The 27459-nt window shown below is 42.1% G+C and overlaps 3 protein-coding genes across 6 annotated transcripts in view; 2 read left to right on the top strand and 1 right to left on the bottom strand.

Annotated features, from left to right (window-relative positions):
• Positions 1–14714, top strand: part of LOC118398660 (E3 ubiquitin-protein ligase TRIM9-like) — a 30028-nt gene extending 15314 nt beyond the window's left edge. The window contains exons 3-11 of one of the 4 annotated variants that reach the window (XM_035794219.2): positions 811–933; positions 3016–3126; positions 4165–4318; positions 7228–7296; positions 7556–7716; positions 8094–8232; positions 10002–10305; positions 11457–11619; positions 11911–14714. In XM_035794219.2, coding sequence (XP_035650112.1) covers positions 811–933; positions 3016–3126; positions 4165–4318; positions 7228–7296; positions 7556–7716; positions 8094–8232; positions 10002–10305; positions 11457–11619; positions 11911–11961 — 1275 coding nt within the window. In that variant the 3' untranslated portion in view covers positions 11962–14714. Of the gene's footprint in view, positions 1–810; positions 934–3015; positions 3127–4164; positions 4319–7227; positions 7297–7555; positions 7717–8093; positions 8233–10001; positions 10306–10742; positions 11620–11910 lie in introns of those variants that run through there. The other 3 variants (XM_035794223.2, XM_035794220.2, XM_035794222.2) reach the window with 3 other exon arrangements.
• c19h1orf131 (chromosome 19 C1orf131 homolog) lies at positions 14234–16917 on the bottom strand. Its single transcript, XM_035794225.2, has 7 exons — positions 16768–16917; positions 15997–16280; positions 15840–15893; positions 15628–15723; positions 15330–15416; positions 15211–15242; positions 14234–14996 (listed from the first exon to the last, which is right to left on the bottom strand). The coding sequence occupies exons 1-7, from the start codon at positions 16847–16849 to the stop codon at positions 14870–14872; spliced, it is 762 nt and encodes a 253-aa protein (XP_035650118.1). The 5' UTR covers positions 16850–16917; the 3' UTR covers positions 14234–14869.
• Positions 16918–17025: 108 nt separating this feature from the next.
• Positions 17026–26790, top strand: gnpat (glyceronephosphate O-acyltransferase). The gene is made up of 16 exons (XM_035794224.2): positions 17026–17173; positions 17289–17477; positions 17853–18029; positions 18215–18344; positions 18465–18592; positions 18712–18787; positions 19160–19311; positions 19534–19664; positions 20254–20477; positions 23092–23340; positions 23604–23683; positions 23781–23921; positions 24354–24453; positions 24890–24983; positions 25083–25144; positions 25473–26790. The coding sequence occupies exons 1-16, from the start codon at positions 17150–17152 to the stop codon at positions 25514–25516; spliced, it is 2001 nt and encodes a 666-aa protein (XP_035650117.1). The 5' UTR covers positions 17026–17149; the 3' UTR covers positions 25517–26790.
• The last annotated feature ends 669 nt before the right edge of the window (positions 26791–27459 follow it).

Below are 27459 nucleotides of genomic sequence, written 5' to 3'. Positions count from 1 at the left end.
GCGGGTACAAAGGTATCTGTTTGTGACCACGCTCACAGCTGAAGCAGGAGAGGGCTGCTGTGCCACTCTAATCAGCACGGCAACACTGTCCACAGAGACTGCCCCAGACAATCACAGCTTTTATACTGCACCTCCATGTCTTATCAGTCGCAGCAATGCTGTGTATTGTCAAAGACCCCCCCCTGTTTTTACACTGCTGCTACTTGTGGTTTATTATCTATGCATAGTCACTTCACCCCTACCTACATGTAGAAATGACCTCAACTAACCTGTACCCTGCACACTGACTCAATACTGGTACCCCCTGTATATAGCCCTGTTATTGTTATTTTATTGTGTTAGTTTTTATAATTTTTTACTTTAATTTATTTAGTAAATATTTTCTTAACTATTTCTTGAACTGCGTTGTTAGTTAAGGTCTTGTAAGGAAGCATTTCATAGTAGGTTCTACACCTGTTTGGTGCATGTGGCATGTACTGTATTTTGTGCATGTGACAAATGAAATTTGATTTATTAAGACTCTTATTCTCAGTTTGAGAGGATTGTATTTGAGTAAAATCCCAGCTCTGCTCATCCTTGAACTGAATGCAAAGTGTTTCTAGATTAGAATTCACTATCTCAGGCCTCATCTACTCTCACGTAAATTATTGATATACAGTGTCGATGATGGATGATTTAACAGGAGTCAGCGTGGTGTCAGAATATGCAGTCCAGTGGTGTCCTTGTCCCCTGTCTCCCTGTGTCTCGCCCTAGCGCCCTGTACCTCCCTGTTCTGTCATTAAGCGATGTGTTGTGTTGTGTCCCTGGCAGGAGAATGGGGTGGAGTTCGAGGCCTGCCTGGTGGCTCAGTGTGACGCCCTTATTGAGGCTCTGACGCGGCAGAAAGCCAAGCTCCTCACCAAGGTTACCAAAGAGAGGGAGTACAAGCTCAAGGTGGGTCAGTGGGTCTGATCTGATGGACACTCCAACAGCTTGATGGGTGGGAACGTCATGTTGACTGCAGTCTCACACACCAGACCAAGCTTGGATTATACTGTGCACAATTAGCCTGGGGACCAAGTTATGTTGGCTGTAATGTACAGATGGCATCATTCAGTTTGGTGAATGGTTTATTGATAACAATAATGACTACTCTCTCTGCATCAAACATGTTAACATGACTTTGCACACTTAAAAAATATGATCAATAGATAACTGTTATTCATAATACAACTCTGAGTAGTGATAGACTCAGCTGTCAGCTCTCTCTAGAAAGGGCATCCAGGGTTGTGCACTTGTTTTGGCCTAGGTCGAGGTGCATCTGGACCCAGGTCTCTCTCCTCTCCTTCCCCTGTCCTCTCCTTCTGAAGCCCCAGCTGAGGGGTGGGCCTTGGCCTGCAGGCTGGCTGGCGTTAAGCTCTCAGTGGGTCACATGGATCCATGCCCAGGCTCAACGTGCCCGGCTGGAGGATTGGGGCTTCAGAGGACAGCTGTTGTGTTTATCAGGGCTGGAGCTGAAGAGCAGCTAGGACTGCTGCAGCATCACACAGCAGAAAAAAGGGTCTTTTCATTTCACTTTGATTAAGGCCGTCACACTAATGTGCCCTTTTCAGAAGATTACAAAATAAGAGTTTTATGGACTTTAGTTCACGGCCATATGGTAAAGTCAGTAACTGGACTGTAAATAGCAGTTGTTGGGCTTTTACCAAACTACTGTCGTGACAGCATTTGGTGTCCATTACATTTAATCTCCTACAGTGTGGTGGAGATGGATGGTTGGTGATTAGCGGTAAGCTACTTTATATCAGCTACAAGACAATGATCCCTGAAAATATTTCGGCTATCACACAGCTGTTTCTATCATCAAAGGCACAAATATCTTATTTTTTATCATGTAATCCCAACATCAGGGCATTTGTTTCCCGCTATTCAATCGTCAAGTGTTGTGTTAGTTTGTGTCGGTGAACGTCATTTTCTCCTCTAATTCATTTCTTCCGAGCCAGTAGTCTGTCGGCTGTGTTTTTATCAGTGGCCTCTTTCGCCACACTACACATTCCCAAGGAGAGAGTAATGTCATGCGATTCGTGACAGTCTAGTCCAGGCGTAATCCATAGAATGCTGGATTGTTATTGTTTTAATGTTGCGTGATGTGAGGATTATACAGTCAATTCAATCTGAGTTGTTACAATTATTTACCTTACCACCCATTCATTATCATTGGATAGATATGACAGTTCCTGACTGTCCTCTGGTGTGTTTATATTTGTGTGATATTTTATTCAATCTAACCTTTCGGAATGCTAATTTTATGCTTATTTTATTAAATTAAGATCCAGTTGAATGGTTTATGAGCATTTAATTAATTATGGGCTTATTGCCTGAATGTGTCAGTGACTTAATCTAATTATTTATTGGATAAGTTTGGAATTGTAAGGCTTAATTTGATAATAGAGTGATTAACTGCTTTGAAATGAATCTACCTTGTATGACCTTTTCATTATAATCTGATAGTCATATTTTTTTCCTGAAAATGCAAAGAATGCAAAGATGAGTTGAACACATGAGCAGGTATAAGTGGTCTACCCAAAAAATGGCTCATAAAATGGTGACAGTCCACTGAATTTCAATTAGCTGTGAATGAATGGCTTTGACACTCATCCAAATCCCTTTCTCCCAGTGCTGTGTGCTCTGTGGAGAGGGGGAAGCACACAGAGTCAAACATGTGGTTTCCATATGTTTGATGCGTTTGATACCGCTCCATATATTCCATTCCAGACATTCCAATGAGCCTGCCCTCCTATAGCTCCTCCCACCAGCCTCCTGTGTGTGTGTGTGTGTGTGTGTGTGTGTGTGTGTGTGTGTGTGTGTGTGTGTGTGTGTGTGTGTGTGTGTGTGTGTGTGTGTGTGTGTGTGTGTGTGTGTGTGTGTGTGTGTGTGTGTGTGTGTGTGTGTGTGTGTGTGAAATGCCTGCCCAGTGTTAATATGACATTAAAGGGTGCCTGTCTGTGTCCTTGGCTTCTCATGTGTTGTGTTCAGGTGGTGCGTGACCAGATCACTCACTGCACTATGAAGCTACGTCAGACTACAGGCATGATGGAGTACTGTCTGGAGGTGATCAAAGAGAACGACCCCAGCGGCTTCCTGCAGGTACAGTAGTGATGAATGGAAGGATAGATGAATGGGTCAGGAGCTCTACTAGTAGAAGGTTATGGATGAGGCTATCCTTGCTGCCTGCCGGTCTGCCTCTCACGCAGAGAAAACTTCCCTCAGATGTCCCTGCCTCCTACTGGGCTATAAATGCTAAGACCAAATAGAGGAAACCTTTGAAGAACCGCTTATATCTTTTACTATACTAATAAATATTGATTGAGTACATATGATACGTTTGTAGAAAGATGTGAATACATGTTTTTGTTGTTGGCGAAATGTGGATGAAGATATTGATACTTGATAGGTCATTCCAAACCATTTCTCATTGGCTTGTACTAATAAAGATTAACGTGATACCGAATGTTGGTATGTGACACCCTCATCTAGGTGACTTGTCATATTTAGTTCCCCACACCATTAGCTGGAAGCCATTGATTCTCCTGGTCTTTTGATAGGAGTGGTCTGAATCAGATGAAATAGAGTGGAAAGACTATCTTCTGGGAATCGATGCTTATCTCCTCCCTTCAAATTTGCATGAAGTATTGATTGTACAGTTTCTTATACCCCTTGGAACAAAATCTGTGCTCTGTACATAAAAGCTTGTATAAATTCGTACACAAGCTCTGCAGGTATCATGAAAGCTGGTACCCTACAGCAGTGATTCCCAACCAGGTGTACTAGAACCCCAGGGGGTACTCGGCCCATCCACAGGGGGTACTTGAGAAGACTCCTGAGTCCACTGGGCTACTGGTAAAATGCACATGAGGGGGTACTTCAGGGGTACTTCGCACAGAGCCAAATTCAGGTGTTGGTGTAGTAACTGAATAAGGTTGGGAACCAGTGCCCTACAGGGTTATTCCTAAATGCAGCACATTTCCTGCTGGCATTTTTCCAGAAGCACAAAGCCTCGAATAAATCATAAAAAGCCAACCATATTCCGCTCTGTAATAGTATATTTACTATGTAGATTCAAGTTTTAGGGGAGTTGTATCTTCTTTGATGCTGATCCCTCCTGCTGTGTGTGTCTCTGTGTAGATCTCCGATGCGCTGATCAAACGTGTGACATCGTCTCAGGACCAGTGGGTCAAAGGGGCTCTGGAGCCCAAGGTGGGCCCTGAGTTTGACCTGACCCTGAACACCGACCCCCTGCTTCAGACCATAATACAGCTGGACTTTGTCCAGAGCAAAGGTACCCAATCTATGTAACGTTTTAATCCGTTTTATACGTCATATTCATATACTTGCTACAGTTTGTATAGTGTGAGTCTATTCATACACATTTAATATATTGTTACATTGTTAAGGACAGTTCGAAATGTACTGGGGGAGGGGGGCCGGTCCAACTCAAGTTGTCATGAAAAACAAATGCACCCCCCCAAAGTTTTCACATGACCATCCCCTTGTACTGTAAAATAAATTTAACACCCTCCCCCTGCATAGAATTCTAAATCTAAATAATGTTTAAGACCACAAATAACAATAACTGTAGCAACCATGTATTTATAAACGTGGATATCTACTTTACCACTTCAGCATGCTTTTGTGGAACAGTCGATGCCACGCAGGGCTACGGGCCAGAATGTTGAGGGTTCGCCGACCACCCTCTCTCCCTGTTTGTTTCATTACACAACGATCAGAGCCTGGTGCAGACAATGATCAGCTAGGGGGAAATCTGATTTCCAACATTTTGATGCCATATTTATAATTCTATAAAATATATGCAACAAATCTTAGGTTTCTGTGCTAATGCACCACACAACCAATAAGCAAAGCATACAGACTCTGGGCACTTCAATATCATGGTTTCTGTTTTGAACAGCACAATAAATAGACTATATCAATCTAGACAAACAGAATACATCCCTCCCTGTATTGTAGGCTTACCCTGTATTAAAGGCTTGGCTTGGCAAAAGCCGAATGTCATTAAACATTTTGATGTTATGTAACTGTCAGGACCCGGTTATGAACCCGGGTCTCCGGAGTGAGAAACAGTCACTAAATCAACTGAGCCACGAATAGTCAGCAGAACCCAGAAGATGAGGCAGACACAGCAGTACTTGAGACGGTGTATTTAATGAAGTAAAAAGTGAAGTTTTTCAGGAAAACATGTAACTCCACAACCTCAAAAGGAATTCCACAAGAACAAAGGCAATCCTCCAAGACAAAAAGGCAAATCCACAAGGTGGAAGGCACAGCACAAAAAGCCTCAAAAGATACTCAAAAACAAACAAACAAGAACAAAAAAAAAACAAGAACTCCACCGGGATAAACAAGAGCTCACAGAGTACTAGGGCTGGGTGCTAACATACAAACACAGAGCAAAGAACTGAGTAAAACAAAGGGTTTAAATACAATCAGGGGAAACGAGGCACAGGTGCAAATGATAATGGGGATCAAGGGAAAACAAAAGGTCAAAAGGCACAATGGGGGCATCTAGTGACCAAAAACCGGAACAACCCTGGCCAAATCCTGACAGTAACAAATGTCTCTTTCCATTCATCAATTGGCCACTGCAGTTTGGATTGATTGATCGATAGATTTTGTCAGTTAAAAAAATACATATACTGTACACAAAGATTTTTTTAAAGTGACCAGGATTTCACAATAAAGTCGGCAACTTATTTCCATTGTGGTCCCTATTTGTTTACATAAATACTATACAATTACATAAATACAGACACATTGCAGAGATAGACAAAAAAATGCTCAACCTCCAGATGAGTGTGAAGGGGGAGTTTAAGTACAATTCTCTCAAGCTATTCCTTGTGTTTCGATGAAATCACATCGGTGTCATAGCACCGGAATATCTCTCTCTCTGAGAGAGCATATAGCATATGCAAAACTTTAAAGCCAATTTTTTTGAGGGGGGGGTTTAGGCTACTTTCCTAAAGAAAATCATTGTTCACCTCACGGTTCAGCTGTCAGAGATTTTAGTGCAAAATGTATCAGGGCATTGCATGCCCACTGTATTATATTCCTATTTAAACAAATAAGCGTAGGCCTAACCCCAGAGAGAGAGATATGCCGATGCTTCGACGCCAATGTGATTTCTTTATGTCAGATGGCTACTGCGTCTGCTATACAGATATATACCTACATAAGGAGGGTAATTAGTAAAAAATGTATCCATTAATGTTGTATAAAGATGAAGCATTATATTGTTAGATTATAGGAGTAGCTCTGGTAGGGCTGAAACTGTCTTCCTCACCTCAAGTTCAGCTTTCGGAGTCAGTTGGAGAGCTTAAAAGCCACACCATACTAAACCTTCACAAACGTTTCTAAACTTTATTAGGGTAATATCAAAAGTAAGTTGAGCCGTTCTTTATAGCAAAACTACGAGCAGATGAGTGAATGTAAACCAGGGACTAAAGGCACTACCCTCTCCTATGCCCCTCAAAAAACACACAACCCTCCCCAAAGCAAAACAAGAAAGTTAGATAACCCTCCCCTATTTTGGACCACACCACCCCCCAGTGAATTTCAATCTGTCCCTTAGATTTCAGTGGACACATATTTTAAGTGTGCCTGACTGTACTGTGTTTTTGTATGGCTGTTCATCAGTTGAGCAGATACTCTTGTCTCTTGTGAAATGCATAATCTGTACTCATTCTGTGCTTAATTGCTTGGTGAAGTGGTAGAAACGTTTTTTGCAAAACTGACCAGAAAGGTGTCCATGTTTTACAATCCAAATGCTTGGCTGATGTGACCAAGTTCAATATTCTGAGTATACTGTGTCCACAGCTATTTTGCCATTAGTCTATTTAACCATGCAACGAAATATTATGCTTGAGTAAATCTGAGGAAGATTTGTAGTGTATATCCCCTGGCAATGTCCTAGAATACCAGGATATATTTTTTCATAAACTAATATGTATTTCAGTTCGCTTCAACACTTACTGAAGCGGACAAGATTTTCCCTTACCTAGTTGCCAACTCAGTCTGGCCCAAATAAAACGTAATGTAAAACAAATGTGATTTTGAACCCATGGGGAGTTGAACCAGCATTCTCTTGAGAAAGCACTGCAGTTGATCAGTTCCACTATGTTGCAAAATAACTCAAGCATCACACATGAACAAATGTCCAATATCGTGTTTCAGATATTCAGGAGACTCCATTATTGAAACAAATGCATGCAGGTGGACTGAAAGACACGGAGAGCTCAGGAGGTATTTCAGAGCTGCTATATGATCATCCAAATCCAAGTTGTCCCCTTTTCCTCCTTGAGACCTGCCAGCCCACACCAGGCCACCACGTTAAGGGGCATAGAGTGGTCCCGACAGTGCTCTCTTCCCATGCATGTTTTACCCTTTACACTCTTCCCTTATAAATTTGACACCTGCCTGACAACAACCACTATCACCGCTACTTATCCATGCAGTGATAGATGTTAACTCCTCTGTGGTGTTCCTGCCATTTTTATTCCAGTGGAGTCTGCCACGGTGCCCTCGGCCCCCCTGCTGCAGCTGGAGAAGTGCTGCACCCGCAACAACAGTGCCACCCTGGCCTGGAGGGTCAGTGTGTCCCCTAGCAACCCCATTGAAGGCTACGTCCTGGAGCTGGACGACGGCAACGGGGGTCAATACAGGGTCAGATAATACTTCATATATTAGAGACGGTGTGTGTCGTCATGTCCGACGCTCCATGTAGTCTGACACTAGGATGGAGCACTTCACGCTCTGCTGTTTTAACAGTAGATTTAGTCAAATAATCAAATATTTTAATCAAAGAAAGTTGATGCTCATTATGCAATGCAAGGAATCTATGGGAAATATTTTATTTAGCCAAGATTATTTCAATATGTGGAATACATTTCCACTGTAATTATATGTGGAGTAAATTTCACCTATAGACAACAGTTGTCACCTCTACGGAATCTTTTGTTATTCATATTGCTTACGCTGGAGTCAGAGCTCTAACTAACGCCAGAAGGTCCTGTTCTGTACTGTATATCTGCATGTTCTAGGAGGTGTATGTAGGGAAGGAGACCGTGTGCACCGTGGACGGCCTCCACTTCAACAGTTCCTACAACGCCAGAGTCAAGGCCTACAACTCCACCGGGGTGGGGCCCTATAGCAAAAATGTGGTGCTGAAGACATCTGACGGTGGGTCTTCTTTCTGTCTTCTCCCTCTGTGGACCTAACTGTAGACATGAAAGGGAAGACTACTCTCTGACTGGGGACCAGGGGACGGCAGGCTTAATTAGTACCTGGGGTGCAGTATGATACTCTGAATTCAGCACTGCTGAGCCAAGCTAGTCCTCTGGGACATCCAGAGCCTGCTGTTTGCCGGCAGTGCCTCTCCCTTCCATCAACCAGCAACACTATTGTTTGTGTCCTTAATGGCAATGGCATCCCGATCCCACTTTAATGGAAGGCGACTCTGAAGAATGCCAACTGCTCAGCATCTGACCATAAGGCGATACAGAGGGTAGTGTGTACGGCCCAGTACATCACTGGGGCCAAGCTTCCTGCCATCCAGGACCTATATAATAGGCAGTGTCAGAGGAAAGCCCATAAAATTGTCAGAGACTCCAGTCACCCAGGTTATAGGCTGTTTTTTCTGCTACCGCACAGCAGGCGGTACCAGAGGGCCAAGTCGAGGATCGAAAGGCTACTTAACAGCTTCTACCCCCAAGCCATAAGACTGCTGAACAATTAATCAAATGGCCACCCAGACTATTTACATTGTTTTGTACACTGCTGCTACTCGCTGTTTATTATCTATGCATAGTCACTTCACCCCTACCTACATGTACAAATTACCTCAACTAACCTGTACCCCCGCACACTGACTCAATACCAGTACCCCCTGTATATAGCCTTGTTATTGTCCTTTTATTGTGTTACTTTTTATTATTTCTTACTTTAGCTTATTTGGTAAATATTTTCTTAACTCTTCTTGAACTGCACTGTTGGTTAAGGGCTTATAAGTAAGCATTTCACAGTAAGGTCTACACTTGTTGTAATCGGCACGTGACAAATAAAGTTTGATTTGACTTGTGCAATCTGTCACTGTCCTGGCTGGGTGTGGTGGTGTTAGCCGGGACCGAGTCCCCAGAATCCTCCTGGTTTATCTGCTCAAAGCTGAGAGCAGTAAACATCAGGCAGCACCATGCCAGAACCAGAGCTGAAGGAGCTCCACTAAAGATGTGTCCAGTCCTGATATAGTGCTGGCAGACAGTGGAAGTGGTTTTGCAGTTTAGCAAAGCATGACAGCGAGTGCGTGCCAGACTGTGATTACTCTAGCCTGTCAGTTCTGGAGGGAAGACAGAGAGAGAGCAGAGGGAGAGAGAATAGGCTGTCGATGCCATTGATTGAGTGTAAGGCTGGGATTGGGAGGCAAAGCTTGGCAATGTGCTGACGGCTGACAGAGCGGTGAGGCAGGGAGAGAGTTTAGACTAAGAGTACAGGCGGCTCCAGCTATGGCTCTGCCAATTGCAATAACAATGGATCTCTGCATGTGGAGGCCTTAGAAAGTGCCTGTCGTGTGCCAGATAACTGTTTATTCCAAAATAGCAGTGTCTCTCTGAGGAATGGGGCTAATTAAAGCAATACATTGCAATGATTTCATACAGCAGTGCCTTATGGGCAAAGTGCTGTGGAATGAGAATTAATCCAGTGCTTGACATTTAAATGAGAACATCAAGTTGAATTTTTCATTGTGGCGCTTTGTGAATATTGTGTCATCTCCCGGTATGCAGCCCACCATAGGGTCCTAGCTGATCGTGCTGTTCTATAATAGCATCATGTTTCATTCTTTCCTGCTCTCCATCTTCCACTGAGGTTCACTCAGGCAGCCATGGCCTAGAGACCTGGAAATGTTCTCCTTTCTCTCCGACTCATCCTACTGCTCTACTTTGTCTCTCCTACAGTGGCCTGGTTCACCTTCGACCCCGCCTCGGCTCACAGGGACATTGTGTTGACCAATGAGAACCAGACGGTGAGCTGCAACAGCTATGATGACCGTGTGGTGCTGGGGACTGCCGCCTTCTCCAAGGGGGTACATTACTGGGAGCTCATGGTGGATCGCTATGACAACCACCCGGACCCAGCGTTCGGGGTGGCGAGGATCAACACGATGAAGGACATGATGCTGGGGAAGGATGATAAGGCCTGGGCCATGTACGTGGACAACAACCGCAGCTGGTTCATGCACAACAACTCCCACACCAACAGGTAGGTGGGACATCTCTCAGGGGCGGAAGGCTGACTCCTGCTCCTCCACAGCTTCCGAGTTTAGAAATAATCATCATCCTCATTGTGTGTCATACTGTCAGAAATAGCCCACTTACGCACGTACAATATTGGCAGGCAGTTAGTTGTAAATGGAAGAGATAATTTGTAGGGCAATAATCTTATTATTTTGTGATAATCCATTTTTACTTATCTTATACTGTATACTTACTGAGTAGCATAGAATAATGAAATACATAGATTCAAATTCCACAGGCTTAGCAATCTACCTCCAGGGACAAGAATACACAAAGCACAATCCTCCTTCCCCCTTAATGAACAATAATGCAGTAGTAGTTACCATTTTCAGTAGCTGATTCAAAAGTTTCCCTGTGATCATCTTCGTGTTTGTTCACCCTCATTATTTCTCTTCCTGTCAGCTGTCACGTTGGAGCCTATCACCCAAAATGACTCACTCATTTCCCTCATTAAAGTGCCAAGTATACATGAATGTCAGGTAATCATCAAAGGCAGATTTTTGCTTGCAATCCTGCTTGTTTGTTTGTTTCGCCTAGTGGATTTCTCTGGAAATACACTAGGAAATCCTGTAGCTTTGTGACATAGCTGTTTGACAACGGTGATGCTTTTACACTTCCACCATTTTGTTGTTTGAGCTGCTCACTCTCAAAAACCAAAAATCTGCTGACTTTTTGGGTGAGTTGACTGGATTGAGTTTAACTATTTACATACAGCTTTGCATTGCCAAAGTATTTAAGATGTTTGGATACCGATGTATTTATTTGACTTTGTGCCATTGGAATGGAGTAAGCTACACACCCTGAAGGAAAAGCTCGAGAGGCGTTTTTCATATATTTGTTGAACCACAAGTAATCCGGATTTACTGTACATCAATTCACACACAGCCTACATACAAAACACACATTATTTTGCAATTAGGTCAAATCTAATGTTTTGAATAGAGGAAACGATTAACTGCTGAAAGCCATTTGCTGCAAACTGTGTTTGGAGTCATTGGCAACCCTCTATCCCTCTGAGATCCCATACCACTCTCAAAGGGCCTGTTTGATCTGTTTTGATATGGTCCATTAGGCCTAGACTCAGTGTGTGTGTGTGTGTGTGTGTGTGTTCTGCAGGGCCGAGGGGGGCATCAGCAAGGGTGCCACTGTGGGCATCCTGCTGGACCTGAACAAGCACACTATAACGTTCTTTATCAACAAACAGCAGCATGGCCCCGTGGCCTTCGAGAACCTAGAGGGAGTCTTCATGCCTGCAATCAGCATCAACAGGAATGTCCAGGTGAACAGACAGTCAGACAGAGTTGCTTAGATGGGAAAACATTGTTTTTTTGTAAAAATGTGGGTAGTTTTGTCTCGAAATTCAAGGATTATAGGCTTAATTTAGAAATTAAATTAATCTCCAAATTAGGAATATTTGCATATGCACATATTTGTATTAAATTCTTACGTACCAGAAAATATACATTATGTTGAGTTAGTACACTCTGTGGCTCCTGAAAGTCAAATCCTGGATCTCGAGTCAGCAGCTTAGTCTGTCATGATCTCATTTTGTAATGTTTGTCCTTCACAGGTTACCCTACTAACAGGAATGGAGGTGCCAAAGAATTTTAAGCAGCAGTAGCCTCCTAAGGTGTCCTGGCACAGTCCCACCAATGTCAAAATGTACTCCTCCTGCTCCATCCCCATCTGTTCTTGCTACTACAGCATATCGTATGCTGTTTAATGCCTACGATCCAATATCACCCTTGGAGGGAGTCTTATATACGAGGGACTTTTGTATATAAAATATTCTGTTGTTTTTGTAATTTTCCAAGTCCTAATTGCATCTCAAGCCGTACAATCAGATTCTGTGTTTACAGTCAAAATGCCACAGGGTGCTTTAATGAAGTGCATCACTAGAACGAAATCCCATGAGGATAGAGTCATGAGATGTCCTACAGTACCATTCCTCTACTTCTCTTCTCTCAGGTTCCTTCATAGAGACTTTCTATACTCCAATTTCTTTATAGGAAATCACTAGATGGGTTAAATGCGGAAGACACATTTCAGTTGAATGCATTCAGTTGTACAACTGACTATTTATCCTCCTTTCCCTTCCCTTCTCATTCAAAAGTTGAGAATAATAGAGCTTTTCTTAGACACATTATCAGTGAAATACTGTCTTTGCAACTTTACAAAGCCTTTCCATACCAGAATTGGAATAAAATCAACTTGAAATCTGCGCAATTGAAAATGACCTTTTATACACTATACATTTAATTTAATGAAATTGAATTCACCCCAGCACAGATCATCAGATCTGTGTAAAGGACTAATCAGAGGACAAACGGTACCTACAATTCTGTCACTAGATGACAAATCTTGGTTCAAAGTGACGCCAAACCACTGTGACATTGAGATGTAACATAGCCATGTATATTTTGTCAAACTATTTAAAATGCAAATATGTATCTTTTTTCAAACGATTTACTGTATATGCATTGGGTTTTACTACATTATTGAAATATTTATTAAGAGGGTGTATGCTCATGTGAATAAACAAGTATTGTTAAAGGTATTGTAAAGCAGTTAGAAATATTGTATTGACAGACCACTAGAGGGTCAAGATAATATGTAAGGAAATTGTAAATATGACTAATGTGTCCTAAGCATGCATTCTAAGCAAACTAGTTTACTAAACTCCATCTGTACATAGTAAAACTATTCCTAAAACAGTGATATGCAGAAGCCTTTCAAACTACCTAGTACAGTAAAATATATTTGCCCCATAGAGTTTGAAGTCAAAATTACAGCATCACTTTAATTTCCTAAAAAAATAAGTGTTTAATCATTTATGTGACAATTTAATATCTTATGGGGCTCAAGCACATAAGCACAGGCTTATTATCCCACATTTACATTTGACCATGTCCTCATAAAGTTCACATACTGGTATATCATTAATCATAATTAGATGCAGTTAGTTGTTTTGTATCATATTCTGTAATTCTAATTTTTTGAACATTTTAATCTCTGACTGCTACTAAAAGTGTTGCTTCAAAGTGATGTGCCCTTAATCCAAAATGGTAATAGGTTTTTGGATTAAGAATAAAGCTATTGTTATTAGAATAAAAATTCTACTCTGAGTCTGTGTTGAAGCATGGTGGTACACCCTTGGTGAAAATGATTTGTACTGTTCTTGTATCCTCGCTTTGTAAAAACACCAAATATAGTCATGCATTGTTGAATGGTCTTAGAATCTAATGTTGGGTTTATTTAGCTGTGTTTAATGTTCTCTGAACAGAGCCAATGCCTTGTACATTAAACATGTTGATATGATGTAGAGCAGACTGTCTGATTACAGAACTACAGTATGTCCAAAGCTAAAATGTGGAGGTGACCATTCCCAGGGTACATAAATTATATTGACTAAAGCCATTTTGTATAGACAAGCCAATGCATCAGGTTGCAGCATGTACAGTTGATTATTGAGTGTCTCCAAGTGAATGTTGTCAATGAGAGAATCATCTGTTATGAAGGTATTCTTATAAAACTCAATAAGTGCTTGTGTTGGCAACTACAGTATAGTGAAGTGTCATGTACCCAAAAGGGATGACTGCAGAGGCCTACAAACAAAAGTGGCTCCATGTAGCCTCTCAACAATCACCATGGAAATGGTGTTCACAAACACACTGCCGGTACAGACCATAATATCAAAGGAATCTTTGTAGTAAATTCACATAGTAGCTTATCGTCTCTAAATGTCATGTTGTAGTGTTTGGCATGCATTTACCAGCCTGCTTCTGAATGTGAACACCCCATCCAAAAGAAAATAGTGCTAGAAAGTCATGACTGTCAGATTACAATTGGGTTTGAATCCTACACTCTGCCTCAAGAGACTGACAGTAGACACATTTATTTCATCTATTTATTTATAAATGTATAATACATTTCAGAGGTTTATTTTGCCCACGTTTACTGTTCCCACTCTCAGTATGCCATGTGGGGAAGGTTGTTGCTGTGTCTGGGGGACATCTCTCTTCTAAACACAGGCATGCAACTCATGCCCTGGGGTCGTGGCTAGTGCCCTCTCACTGCCACACTACCAGAAAACTAGGCAGGGTGCACCACCAAACCTCATAGGGAATGTCATCTGGTCCTTTAGGACACTGGCATCAATGTACAGTGTGTTCACAAAAAGCTGTGCTTTATTTTATAGATTTCTGTTACGTATGTTCTTTAGTTATCATACGATGTAAACGTTTCGTACTTCTAAGTGGTTTGTATATGAAATGAGTTGGCATTGTTTTCATATTATACAGTTTAAAAGAAGAAAAATGCTGTCTTTCCTTTATATAATGAATAAACTGTGATGGAATATGAATGTGCTCTTCATATCTTTTCTGTAGTCTTTCTGGGATTATGTTAATTGTGGCTTGGACATCAATTGTCCATTACTGCATCTTCATGTGAAAAGTCTCTTAACTCCCAAAAATGCAACTCTTAATCATTGTTTTCACTTCATCACTTTTGTGGCATTTATTTTAAACTTATTTTTTTTTGATGGAGGCTTTTATTTTCTGAATTTCTTTGGTGCTCAGGACCAGCATTCCATTTTTAAAGCGTCCCACCTGGCCTGTTGGCGCTTTACTGGACGATGACTTCCTCTTCTCATCCCTAGTAAATGGTACAGCATGAAACATTCAGTGAACACAGTATGAAACATGGAGATTTAACACTTAAGGGAAGCAGAAATTCATAACTGGAGGCATGGAGCAAACATGTACTACATAACAGTTACTGACAGTGGTTCAAACCTATTCAATTGTGGCAAAATGTCCACATATTTGGAAATCTATTTAAAAGCTAAACTTAGATTAACATCACTAACCTTGGTTTAGTCATCTTCTTTTTCTTTAAGTCCTAGAATGGAAAATAATTGGTATACAAATTCAGAACTGAGATGACATCACACACAATGCGAAATTAGGGGGATATCATTCAATTTACCGTCTGAATCTCGTCCTTTGCCTTTTGCTTCTTGTCCTTAACCCTTTGCTGCAACACTTTGTAGTTTACATACTCCTTCTTCGGGGGCTGTGATAAAAATACAAATTTGTCAGACTATTTACTCTGCTTCATCATAACCAACTCCAACTTTACACAACTTTGTCCGAGGATCATGTTTGTAGATTACGAGGGTATGAAATTATATGGTAAACTCTGTTGGTGTGCAAATAGCAGGAGAGATGACATATTCTGGAATGTGCATAAAATATCATGTTTACTTTATGCAACCACAGTTTACCCTTGCTCCAAGCATGATGGCTCGCTCCTGTTCAAAAACCCTCTGCTGCACTTTCTGGTATCCAGTGATTCCAAATCTATGAACTTCTAACCGAGCCTAACAAACAAAATAAAACAGGAAAACATTGTATTTCAACAAAATAATTGGATCATTCATATAAGATTGTATCATAATTGGGTAGAATTTCAATATCCTAGAACATTCACTTTTACCTTTTCTAGACTGAATTCATCTGGGTCCACCTTTTTCTCTTTTGTTTGAGGAGGCTAGAAGGGAGGAAAAATGTATGAGATGCAATGATTCTGACAAGAGGCTCAGGTTGAGGTGAAACCGTAATATGCCATTTACAGATACCGTTAGGCATAGTACCTTGTCCTTGACCTCGGGCACTGGCTTTCTGGCTTGTCTCAGTCTCTTTGTAGGATCCTGGAATGTGACCACCTCTACTGGTGGTGCCTGTTTAGTGGTTGAACTTGTGTTTCCAACTTCAGAAGCACCAGGAAGGTCAATCGCTGAGATATCTGAATGTCTGACTTCCAGACTGTCTTTAGTATCACTGCAATCGTCTGCAGCGGCGTCTTCGTCCTCCAACTCACTCCTTTGGGATCTCTTCTTCTGTGACTTGTGTTTTCTCTTTGATACTGTTCGATCACCTGTAACAACATGCTGTTAGAAAAATCTTCAAGACCACCCGCACCAAGCCACACAAATGAGCAACTAGCTACCTTTCTCCTTGAACTGGGGTGGCCACGGCTCATGGAGAGCTGCTAGTTACTCCAAATCTGCTCAAATACACTTGATTATGCTAATCACGTTTCTAAAAAGCAGCTCATTAGTATAACACATGTTAATGCAGTACTGGAGCAAAAGCCTGCACAGCCAATTACTCTCCAGGAAGAGGTTGGCCCTGTTTCAACACGTCACAGACACAGCTAGCTAACGTTAGCTTTTCTGCTAACTAGCTAAATTAATGGCTAGCAAGTATAAAAAGCAGAGCTAAACTGGTAAATAAAAGATGACGTCCAACCACTACTAACTAGTAAGACATCCATCTCTGGATAGCTAATGCTAGCTAGATTCCAACACGCTAGCTTTGCTTTGTTTTCTAACTAGCAAGCTAAATTGCTAACTTTTGCTTACCGAAATCATACAGCGTATTCAGGACATGGTCAAGAAAAAACTGATCCGTGTCTTCTTCCTTTCCATTTTCGTTGTTGTCCATTTCAAGCAGTGACTAAACTAATACCATGTAAAGACGAAATAAAATAGGGAAACAAAGAAAAAACACGATTGTGGACGACTGATAACAAACCAATGTACACACGTGTGTGTCCTATGCAACTGAAAAGCAACAGGATCAGGATGTCATTTCTTGGCCACCGTAGTTTAATGTACAAACAAGGAAGTAGCCATTCACAGCAGGGAATTATCCAGCGAGTCAAACATATATATATAGCTTAAATCTCTGCTGACGATTCTTCAGCCAAAGCAGCATCTATGTTTTTATGATACCTGCTAAGGAATGGCATCAAAAACTCTTTATTCGGTACGTAGGCTATACATTGCTAGCTTGCCCCACCCACCCACATGTTTGACACTTTAGCTAAATGTCAACTGTTTGTGCCAGCTGTCTTAACATTCATGTGTTTGTAACGTTACAGGAAAGGGACCCAATGCTAAAGAGAGATGGCTTTGAAGACATTTTAGAAGAGAGGAGGAACTCCAGCGACTTGAAGTACGCGTTGAGGTGCTATGCACCGGTTCTTTACAAGGGAGTCACTCCCTGCAAAGCAAACATGCTCAAGAATATCGTTCTCCAATCTGATCAGCTACACTATGTCATTAATCAAGTAGGTAATCCGTGCCATAGCCCGCATGTGCAACGTTTGTCATTGGTTGTTATAGGTTGTCATCTCAGTTCTTCTATTGTGCCTCACACCACAGTGACATCGCAACCCCTCTGATCCACAATTTTAGGCTACATGTAGATTACAAAATGTGTTGATACAATGTGTGCATGAATGTAATTGACATTGCTTTGCATGCATGCAGGGTTATCCTGCATGACTTTGTCACCTAAAGGGTTAATTCCATCCCTTCAGTGTTTAAACTAGTTTGACTACCAATGACGTATGTATTGACAACATACTCTGAAACTGTCTTTAGGGATATGGAAAACATGTATCATTCATAAGTCCTGCCTTCTGGTTGATGATCATGCCCAGGTGTCACAAGAGTCTGGCGAGGCCCCTGACATCATCCAAGAAGAGGCCTCTGTCATTCTGGAGGAGATGGCCCACCGGCTCCAGATCAGCACCGTCCGCTTCTTTGCCTTCGCTCTTAGTAAGGCCTTCAAAACCCTCTTCCAACATGTCTGTGTCAACGAGGAGGGCATCCAGAGAGTGAGTGTTCTGAGTCTGACAATAAAAAACGGTAGCTCACTTCCTCATCAAATAGCATTCTGATTCTGAGTTATGTTGGAAATGTAATGCAAAGTAGTAGATTAAGGAGCATGGGACATATGGGATATTAACTATTTGTCCTATTAACAAGTTCATTCATATCCACACATTCTTAATTTCCCCAGCTCCAACAGGCCATCCAGGAGCATCCGGTGGTGTTGCTCCCCAGTCACCGTAGTTACATGGACTTCCTGTTGATGTCCTACATCCTATACACCTATGACCTCGCCCTGCCTGTCATCGCTGCAGGCATGGGTAAGCATCTGCTCCAATGTCTCTCTGAACACCTTAATGTTCACTCTGTGCACTCTTTTGTTTGGCCGTTTCTGTTGTTGTTGCTCGCCTCAGTATTGAGGATATTATTGTGTGATCTAGATTTCATGGGGATGAAGTTTGTTGGTGAGATGCTCCGGATGTCAGGAGCGTTCTTTATCCGGCGCTCGTTTGGAGGAGACAAACTGTACTGGGCTGTGTTCTCAGAGTATGTGAAGACCATGCTGAGGGTATGTACAATGACCTACTGTTCTGTTCTGCTGTCCTTGTATTGTGCTTTGTTGCTGTAACAGAGCAAGTGCTGAGTGTTTAATTTGTATGTCTGTCGATCTCTGAATCTGTTCTTTAGAATGGATTTGCACCTATTGAGTTCTTCTTAGAGGGTACAAGAAGCCGAACATGCAAGTCCCTCACCCCTAAATTAGGTAAATAAACATCCGTTTTGATTGGAGACTTGACCAAAATCCTTATTTTCATATATCTGACTTGGCTCCTTGCTTTTGATTGAGCTTATTGCTGAGCTCTGCATTTGTTGTGCAGTATGTAGCATTTAAGTGTTTTGTTTTATGACATTTTCTTCTTTCAGCAAAAAACCTTTAGGTGACAGGAAATAGCTTTTCTGCTACCATTGCCAGATTTTCTGTTATATACCCAGAGAAAAGGTGCCAGAATTGACCCCAATAAATGGCATTTTTTTGCAGTGGCATTATTTCAAAACAACACAATGCTCTTGTCTGCAGATGTATGAGAAACCAATCCACTGTAATCATTTTGGACCATGGCTCTCATCATTTCAGGATTACTGAATATCGTGATTGAACCATTCTTCAAAGGAGAAGTGTTTGATGTCAACCTAGTGCCTGTCAGCATCAGTTATGAGAGGATACTAGAGGAATCTCTCTATGCCAGGGAGCTCCTGGGAGTGCCCAAGCCTAAGGAGTCCACCTCTGTGAGTCTCTACTATGTGCCTAGTCCTGTACTGTATTGATGGATCGGATTAGACATTCACTTGATTTCATCGGTTTTTCAGTATTGATTGAAAATAACTGACTTCCTGCATACATTGATATCTCACCTCACTTAGTTGATATCATGCACCTGTGTTAACACAGCACAATGCCAGGCAATTGCATATTGACACTCAAACATGGGCTGCTATTTTGCCTTTCAGGGACTGTTGAAAGCCAGGAGAATCCTCAGTGAAGACTATGGCAGCATTCATGTGTACTTTGGCCAACCAGTGTCAGTACGGAGTCTGGCCCAGGGCAAGGTCAACCGCTCTACCTACAACCTTTTCCCAAGGTACACTGTGCTGTCTATTTATGGTAAACCTTACAGTTATAATTTACAATAGTTTACACGGATTGACATTAAGTGTTGCCTTAATCCCTGGGGAATAAATTGAGCCTGCTTGTATGTTGCCCTATTGGGCAGGTGTTAAAAAACAACCAAACTGTGAAGATTTCCACTAAAACGTATATTTCTGGTTCGTCCCCAATGTTAAGTCAAAAACAGTCAATTTGTGTCATTTCAGGCAATCGGACATGTTGAGACTGCTCTGATTTAAAAAATAAAAATGATAACAACAAAGATACAAAACTTCAGTACTGATCTTTCTGATGTGTAGGTGAAAGGCAGGCCATATATGGCACTTTTGCATGTAAATAGCAAATGTACTTTTTCGATCTTCAGGCAACCAACATGCCTGATGGGCAAGTGCCTTTCAGACTTCAATGTTAATCCCTGACTCATAACTCTCCCCACTAGCTAATACTTAAGTGGCTTTTTTTTCTTAGATTAAAAAAGTAATACAATTCAGTTGAGACCCTGTTTTAATTTGAGATGGTTAGTCATGTTCTTCAGTAATCACTGGAGTCTTATCCTGTTACAGACACATCCCTAGGAAGCCCATGGAGGAGACCCAGTCATTTGTGAATGACACTGCCTACAGGATAGTGCGTCTGCAGGAGGACAACATGGTGCTGAAGCCCTGGGTCCTGATGGCCTCCCTCCTCCTGCAGAACCTGGAGGGCCTGGAGCTGTCTGTGCTGACAGAACAGACCATCTGGCTCCGAGGCCTAGCCCTGTCTTATGCTGCCTTCCTGGACTGGCCTGGTAGGATCCACACCAGCCATAGGCAATGCACATTGATCCCAGTGTAACTCTTACTTTTAACTTTAACACACCATTGATTGTGCTTTAACACTCTTGTTGACCTCAAATGATACAGTAAGCTCTTTGATGCTGTTGCTTAGTGTTTTTTTGTAGCCTCAGTGCAACTTGGCCTAAATATTTATTTAAACCTTATTTTACCTGGTAAATTGACTGAGAACACATGATCATTTACAGCAACAACCTGGGGAATAGTCACAGGGGAGAAGAATGAGCCAATTGGAAGCTGGCGATGATTAACTGGCCAGATTGGGAATATAGCCAGGAGTCCGGGGTTAACACCGCTACTCACGAGACCCGTTTAACAGCACCTTACACAGGGAAATGTCCCCAATCACTGCTTTGGGGTATTGGGATATATAAACTCAGCAACAACAACAAAAAACGTCCCTTTTTCAGGACCCTGTCTTTTAAAGATAATTTGTAAAAATCCAAATAACTTCACAGATCTTCATTGTAAAGGGTTGAAACACTGTTTCCCATGCTTGTTCAATGAACCATAAACAATTAATGAACATGCACCTGTGGAACAGTCATTAAGACACTAACAACTTACAGACAGTAGGGCAATTATGGTCACAGTTATGGAAACTTAGGACACCAAAGAGGCCTTTCTACTGACTCTGAAAAACACCAAAAGAAAGATGCCCAGGGTCCCTGATTATCTGCGTGAACGTGCCTTAGGCATGCTGCAAGGAGGCATGAGGACTGCAGATGTGGCCAGGGCAATAAATTGTAATGTCCGTACTGTGAGACGCTTAAGACAGTGCTATAGGGAGACAGGACGGACAGTTGATTGTCCTCGCAGTGACAGACCACGTGTAACAACACCTACACAGGATCGGTACATCCGAACATCACACCTGCGGGACAGGTACAGGATGGCAACAACTGCCTGAGTTACACCAGGAACGCACAATCCCTCCATCAGTGCTCAGACTGTCCGCAATAGGCTGAGAGAGGATGGACTGAGGACTTGTAGGCCTGGTCCTCACCAGACATCATCGGCAACAACGTCGCCTATGGGCACAAACCCACCGTCGCTGGACCAGACAGGCCTGGCAAAAAGTGCTCTTCACTGACGAGTTGCGGTTTTGTCTCACTAGGGGGCGATGGTTGGATTTGCATTTATCGTCGAAGGAATGAGCGTTACACCGAGGCCTGTACTCTGGAGCGGGATCGTTCTGTGAGTGATTTCCTGCAAGTCAGGAATGTCGTTGTTCTGCCAATGGCGAGCGAAAAGCCCGGATCTCAATTCCATTGAGCACGTCTGGAACCTGTTCGATCGGAGGGTGAGGGCTTGGGCCATTCCCCCCATAAATGTCCGGGAACTTGCAGGTGCCTTGGTGGAAGAGTGGACTAACATCTCACATCAAGAACTGGTAAATCTGGTGCAGTCCATCAGGAGGAGATGCACTGCAGTACTTAATGTAGCTGGTGGCCACACCAGATACTGACTGTTACTTTTGATTTTGACCCCTCATTTGTTCAGGGACACATGTCTGTTGTTGAATCGTGTTATGTTCATACAAATATTTACACATGATAAGTTTGTTGAAAATAAACGCAGTTGACAGTGAGAGGATTGTTTGGCCAGTAACCAAAAGGTTGCAAGATCAAATCCCCGAGTTGACAAGGTTGACTTCTGTTGTTCTGACCATGAACAAGGCAGTTAACCCACGGTTCTTAGGCCGTCATTGTAAATAAGAATTTGTTATTAACTGACTTGCCTAGTTAAATAATGTTGAAATAAAAAACTAAAAAACCTACTGGCCCTCCAACACCACTTCCAGCAGCATCTGATATCCCATCTAGGGACCTATCCTGCTTAGCTTCAGAGGCAAGCCAGCAGTGGGATGCACAGTGGTATGTTGCTGGCCAAATATAAATGCAGCACATTTGGTTCACCTCCAGGCAACAAGTGAATGTCATACTTATTGCATTGGAATTTAATCCACGGCAAAGATCATTTTTAAAAATGTATTTACTGCCCCACATGTAATTGGGGGTTGATTGCGGTATGGTCGTATTGGAATTGACCCAGTGAAAAAAATAATGTTATTTCCTCGCCAAGGTCTTTCTTGGACGAAAGTGTTTCATGAGCCCTAAAATCATTCTCTACCTGAAAGTGCAGAATCTGTTCACTCACTGACTTTGACAGGCCCTATAATATTTATCACACCCACTGCTCCTGATGCGATATGATGTTTGATATCCAGTTCCCTTTGATGTCAAAAGAATACATGTTTGAGTATGAGTGACTGATCTAGCTTTATAATTAGCTCTGTGTGAACCTCTGGGCTTGCTAACTACACCCAGATGATGGTCTCATGGCCCTTCCAGGCCTCAGACATCAGTCCCTTGTCACTGCTCTGGGGATTACCCCTGCCATCCTTAATGAGTCACTGATGTTGTGACAGGATCTGAAGGATCATCTCAGACACCCTGCGTGTGCCGTCTAGACAGAGCTCACTGCTGGGCCTCGTCACCTTGTTACTTCCTTCTCTTTTCTCTGTCTCACTCTTTGTTTCTGTCTCTTTTTCTCTCGCTCCTCCAGACCATGCTCCCACAGCGAAGGTGGTGTCGTCCAGCCTGGCTCTCCACAGGGGCTTGGCGTGTGTCTCAGGGGGCCGGGTTAGTCTGGTGGTAGGGGAGCCCCTGGGCCCGGTGACCCCAGAGGAGGCTCTCTTTAACAGAGCCGTCAGCGTGCTCTCCTGTGCCTCCTACAGGAACCAGGTCCTTCACGTGTTCCTCCGGCCCGCCATGCTGGCTGTGGCCATGCACACTGCAGCCTCCTCTAAGAAGAGTGAGTGGCCTGGCTGTAGGCCAACTCTGATCTCATTTAATAATAATAGTACATTCATGGGTTTTATATAGTGCTTCATGGACTCAAAAATGCTTATTAGAACAAATTTCTTAGGGTTGAAATATAGTTTATAGCCCCAGTTTAAGTTTCCACTCAATATTCCTGCTTTTATGTCGTCCCAATAGGGTGCTAGCTAGTATACATGGCTGAGGTTTTTGAATGTGTGTTTTTCCACTTAATTAAATGAAGGCTGCATCTTTCAGATGAAGTGTACAACTGCTTCAGCTTCCTTTGGGACATGTTCTCCAATGACTTCATCCTCTGTCCTGGGGACACTGTCCAGGTAATACTTAAATGCACAGTGACAAATAATTTAAAAGAATTTAAAATCGTAATAAGTTCTTAGTATGCACTTATTCCTATGGTGAATATCCATACAGGACTTTGAGGAGGCGTGTTACCTGCTGGTGAAGACTGGTGCTGTCCAGATGGCGCAGCAGGACATAGTGATGACAGACAGAGGTCAGCCCACCCTCTCCTTCTTCAATGGTCTGCTGGAACCATTCCTACAAGGCTACCAGGTACACTGTCCCTCAGTCTAGCACTAATGTAAACCTTTTATCTGAGCATGATACTTCCTGATGGCTTTATAGTAGCTTTATTACTTTATCATAACTTAAAACACTTTTCTTACATTTTACTCAAAGCACTCAAGAGACTTTTACAGTGGCCTGATGATTTAGCAGTATTGTGGACATTGGAGTTCCCAAAAGTTGTAAAAAAATGTTTACAGTGGCAACTGTCTTGCAGGAGAATCCTCAGTGAAATATGAATTTTCATGACTGGTCTCCAGTAGAGGGAGCTCTATAACCAGAGCACTGTCACGTTATGGTGTTACTTGATGGGTGTCCACAAATCAGCACTGCGTATTCCTTTGGATAGTGCCACTCCGTGGTCTTCGGTGGCTGTGTGTGAGTTGACTGGTGTTGAATTCTTGTGTGTGCCTCCTCTAGGTGGTGTGTCGGTACCTCTGTGAGGAGGCCAGTGAGGGCCTGACAGAGAAGCAGTACATCCCTGCTGTCCGCAGCTTCGCTGTCAAACTCATCCTAGCAGGTGCCTTCACTTCACTCTCTGAAATGTTTTGAGTGTGGTCTGGGTTCAGTCAGCAGGATAACAAATTTAGTTTACAGCCAAGTGGAACAGTATACATTTATTTGGATAGTCCCATGGTTTGTAGATGTTCAGCTGTCTGTCAACAACATTTTAACTTACTATCCACTAACCCTAGTCATAACCATAGCTTTATGTCCACGCCTGTGCCCAGCGGGTACGTTTAGCTGGACATCTGTCTATTACACATTGGTTCAACTTAATTTAATTGAAATGCCGTGGAAACGACATTGATTCAACCAGTGTGTTCCCAGTGGGCAGCTTCATGTCTACACCCTTGCTCTTGGTTTATATGACACAATGAAAACTGCCATCTAGTGGCTTTAGATGCTACTGCCAACTCTCAGAAGTGAGCATTCTGTGTTGTGTGTTTTCACAGGAAACCTGAGGTGCTATGAGGTGCTATCGTCAGACATGCAGAAGAATGCTCTTGCCGCTTTGCTGCGTATGGATGCTGTAAGAAAGGTCAAAGTGTAAGTCCAGTTCAACTACTCCTATATCTGGGTTGTGAAGTCCCATTTTGCTGTGGGAATGTTTGTTCTCACTGTGAATACTTTGTTCTTTAATTTCAGATCTGATCAAGTCACTCTCATAGTGAACAAGATGGCTGTGAACTCTATAGACAATATACTGGGTAAGAATAGAATGATCAGTCATCAATCAGACTCAGATCAGCCCAAGTCTATATTGTTGCTGTAGCAGAAGATCTGTATAGAGATGGGTTGACACCAAGTTATATAAGATGATGGTATATTTAATTCTATTTAAGTCACACAGGCTTGTGTAGTGCTGTTTCATTTCAAATGGCTGCATCAGGTACTGAGGGCTGGCCTACTTACAATTTTTGTTACAGCAGTTGTCATGACCCAGTTTGGATGATCTGGCACATGCATGACAGCTAGCCTATAGTGGATGTTCCATTACACAGTCCTGATGGTTGATTTTGTTTTTACTCTCTTCAGGAGGCAAACTTCCCACTCAGAAAGCGCTCCTCGCTCGACTGTAGTTCACTCACTTCGCGGGCCAATGAAAACTCTGGAGAGTAAACTCTGCCTTCATTACCATAATGCCAAATTTTCCAGGAGAGCATAGCTTTGCTGACTACAAAGGTTGTTTGTCATAGTTTTTTTTAAAGGAACCTCACTGGTTTGCCATCTGGGACACTGTTTTCACACACACATGCTCTTCAAAATTTTTATATGACAAATAACACCAAAATACTTAGTTCGTGTGAGCGAAGATCTAAAATATGTGTCTGTCTAGAGACATTTTACATTTCCAAGGTTGCCAAAGTAATTTAAATAGTAACCATTTTAATTAACATGTTTTGTGCAATCCTGTTTGTTTTCTAACACTGCTTGGACTCATTATCTTCATTTGTTATTTTGGTGTTATGGCGTCTGATGTGGTATTGCTGCTTGTGTAGTCTGTTAGTGTTTGTATTGTGTTTGTGTTGGTGTGGACCTCTCCCTTTCTCCTCCTCTGGGATCGTTGCCTTTGTGTGTTTTTCAGAGAAATCATTGTTACAAAAATGGGGTCGCATCATGTTGTTTACAGACCGAATTGAGGATACCAGCCTATTTATGCAACGTTAACACTGGGTAGATAAGAAATTGTATTTACTATATTTTATTATATCATAAAAACAGATTTGGAGTAGAAACACCCCCTCTCATGATCAAAGCCAAAGAGTTTGGGATTTCATCAGATATGCTGATGGTATAATATCCAAACATGAGAGCCATATGTTGTTTACATCTGTTTTATACACATGTGCAGCGCTACATATCCAACTGCATCATTGTTACTCTGATATAGGATGCCTATTGTGGAATACTCAGTTACATCTTAAGACCTAAGATCACAAAGGTAACCTGACCACTGAGGATTTGCCGTAATCTCTCCTTTCCTATACTTCCTGGTTTGTTTATTGTGACCGAAGTATGTTTCTGAACTGTTTTGATATGACTGTTTACAATGCGGATTTGACAAAAACATGAAGAATGTGACCACGATCTCTGTTACCAAGTGCAGTAGATGCTTTGACTGCTGGTCTCCTGCCAAAGTATACATGTCTATGTTACCCTACCATTCTGTCATGTACAGTAGGGTGCAATGTGTATGTGTTTTTGATGTGGAATTAATGTTGTTCTAACATTAATGACTACTGTTGTCGTAATGTAACATTGAACTATATGACAGTGTGTGGCAGTTAACTGTGATCAATGATGCTTTTTGAAGTAAATCTACAGGCAGAATAAAGAATTTGAAATAATGGTAGATGGTCTGACTGTTCTGAGGACTAGGGGAATGTTGTGGTTATCTATAGGCAGGAATGTTTATGACCTTCCCATAGATGGCAGGCTTGCTCCTCTTCTATGAAATGCTGTAGGTTGTTGATTTCTAGGGAAGTAATGTGGATGGACGTGTCATATCAGGGAAGTATTTTCCATCATGTTGTTTTGTGGTCATGCTGCTGAGTAAGATAATACAGCCAGCAAATCCCCTAGCTTCCATCAATTTTTGTCTGACATACTGTTGGGTTCTCTAAAGTCACCACACTCTATTTACCTTCTCAATCCAGGCCTCTGAGCTCTTTTAACAGCTATATCAGCACTTAGATTTTTTTTCTCATGACATGCTTTATTTAAGGGGCATGAACCAGATTAACTCTGTTCAACTGAAGTGCTGCTGCTGGGGCTCTGTGGAAAACAGGTTAGGCCAGTCAGGTGGGTTTTCCCATCTATGGAAGTGCAGTTAAAAAATAAAACAATGTTTTTAACACCCATCTTTGCTTTTCCTATTACTCTGTGTGCTACTGGGAGTTGTGGCCTCATCATGAATGTGAGATATAGTCGCTGAAATGGGTTGATGCCTAGTAGTTAACCTTGGAAAGTCTGATTTCATTAATTTCCTTGAATACATTCTGCCTAAATACAAACACCATTA

The sequence above is a fragment of the Oncorhynchus keta genome, chromosome 19, assembly GCF_023373465.1.
Source record: "Oncorhynchus keta strain PuntledgeMale-10-30-2019 chromosome 19, Oket_V2, whole genome shotgun sequence".
Classification (NCBI taxonomy): Eukaryota; Metazoa; Chordata; class Actinopteri; order Salmoniformes; family Salmonidae; genus Oncorhynchus; species Oncorhynchus keta.
Note: the sequence above shows the minus strand (reverse complement) of the source record. Positions and strands in the feature narration are given on the sequence as shown.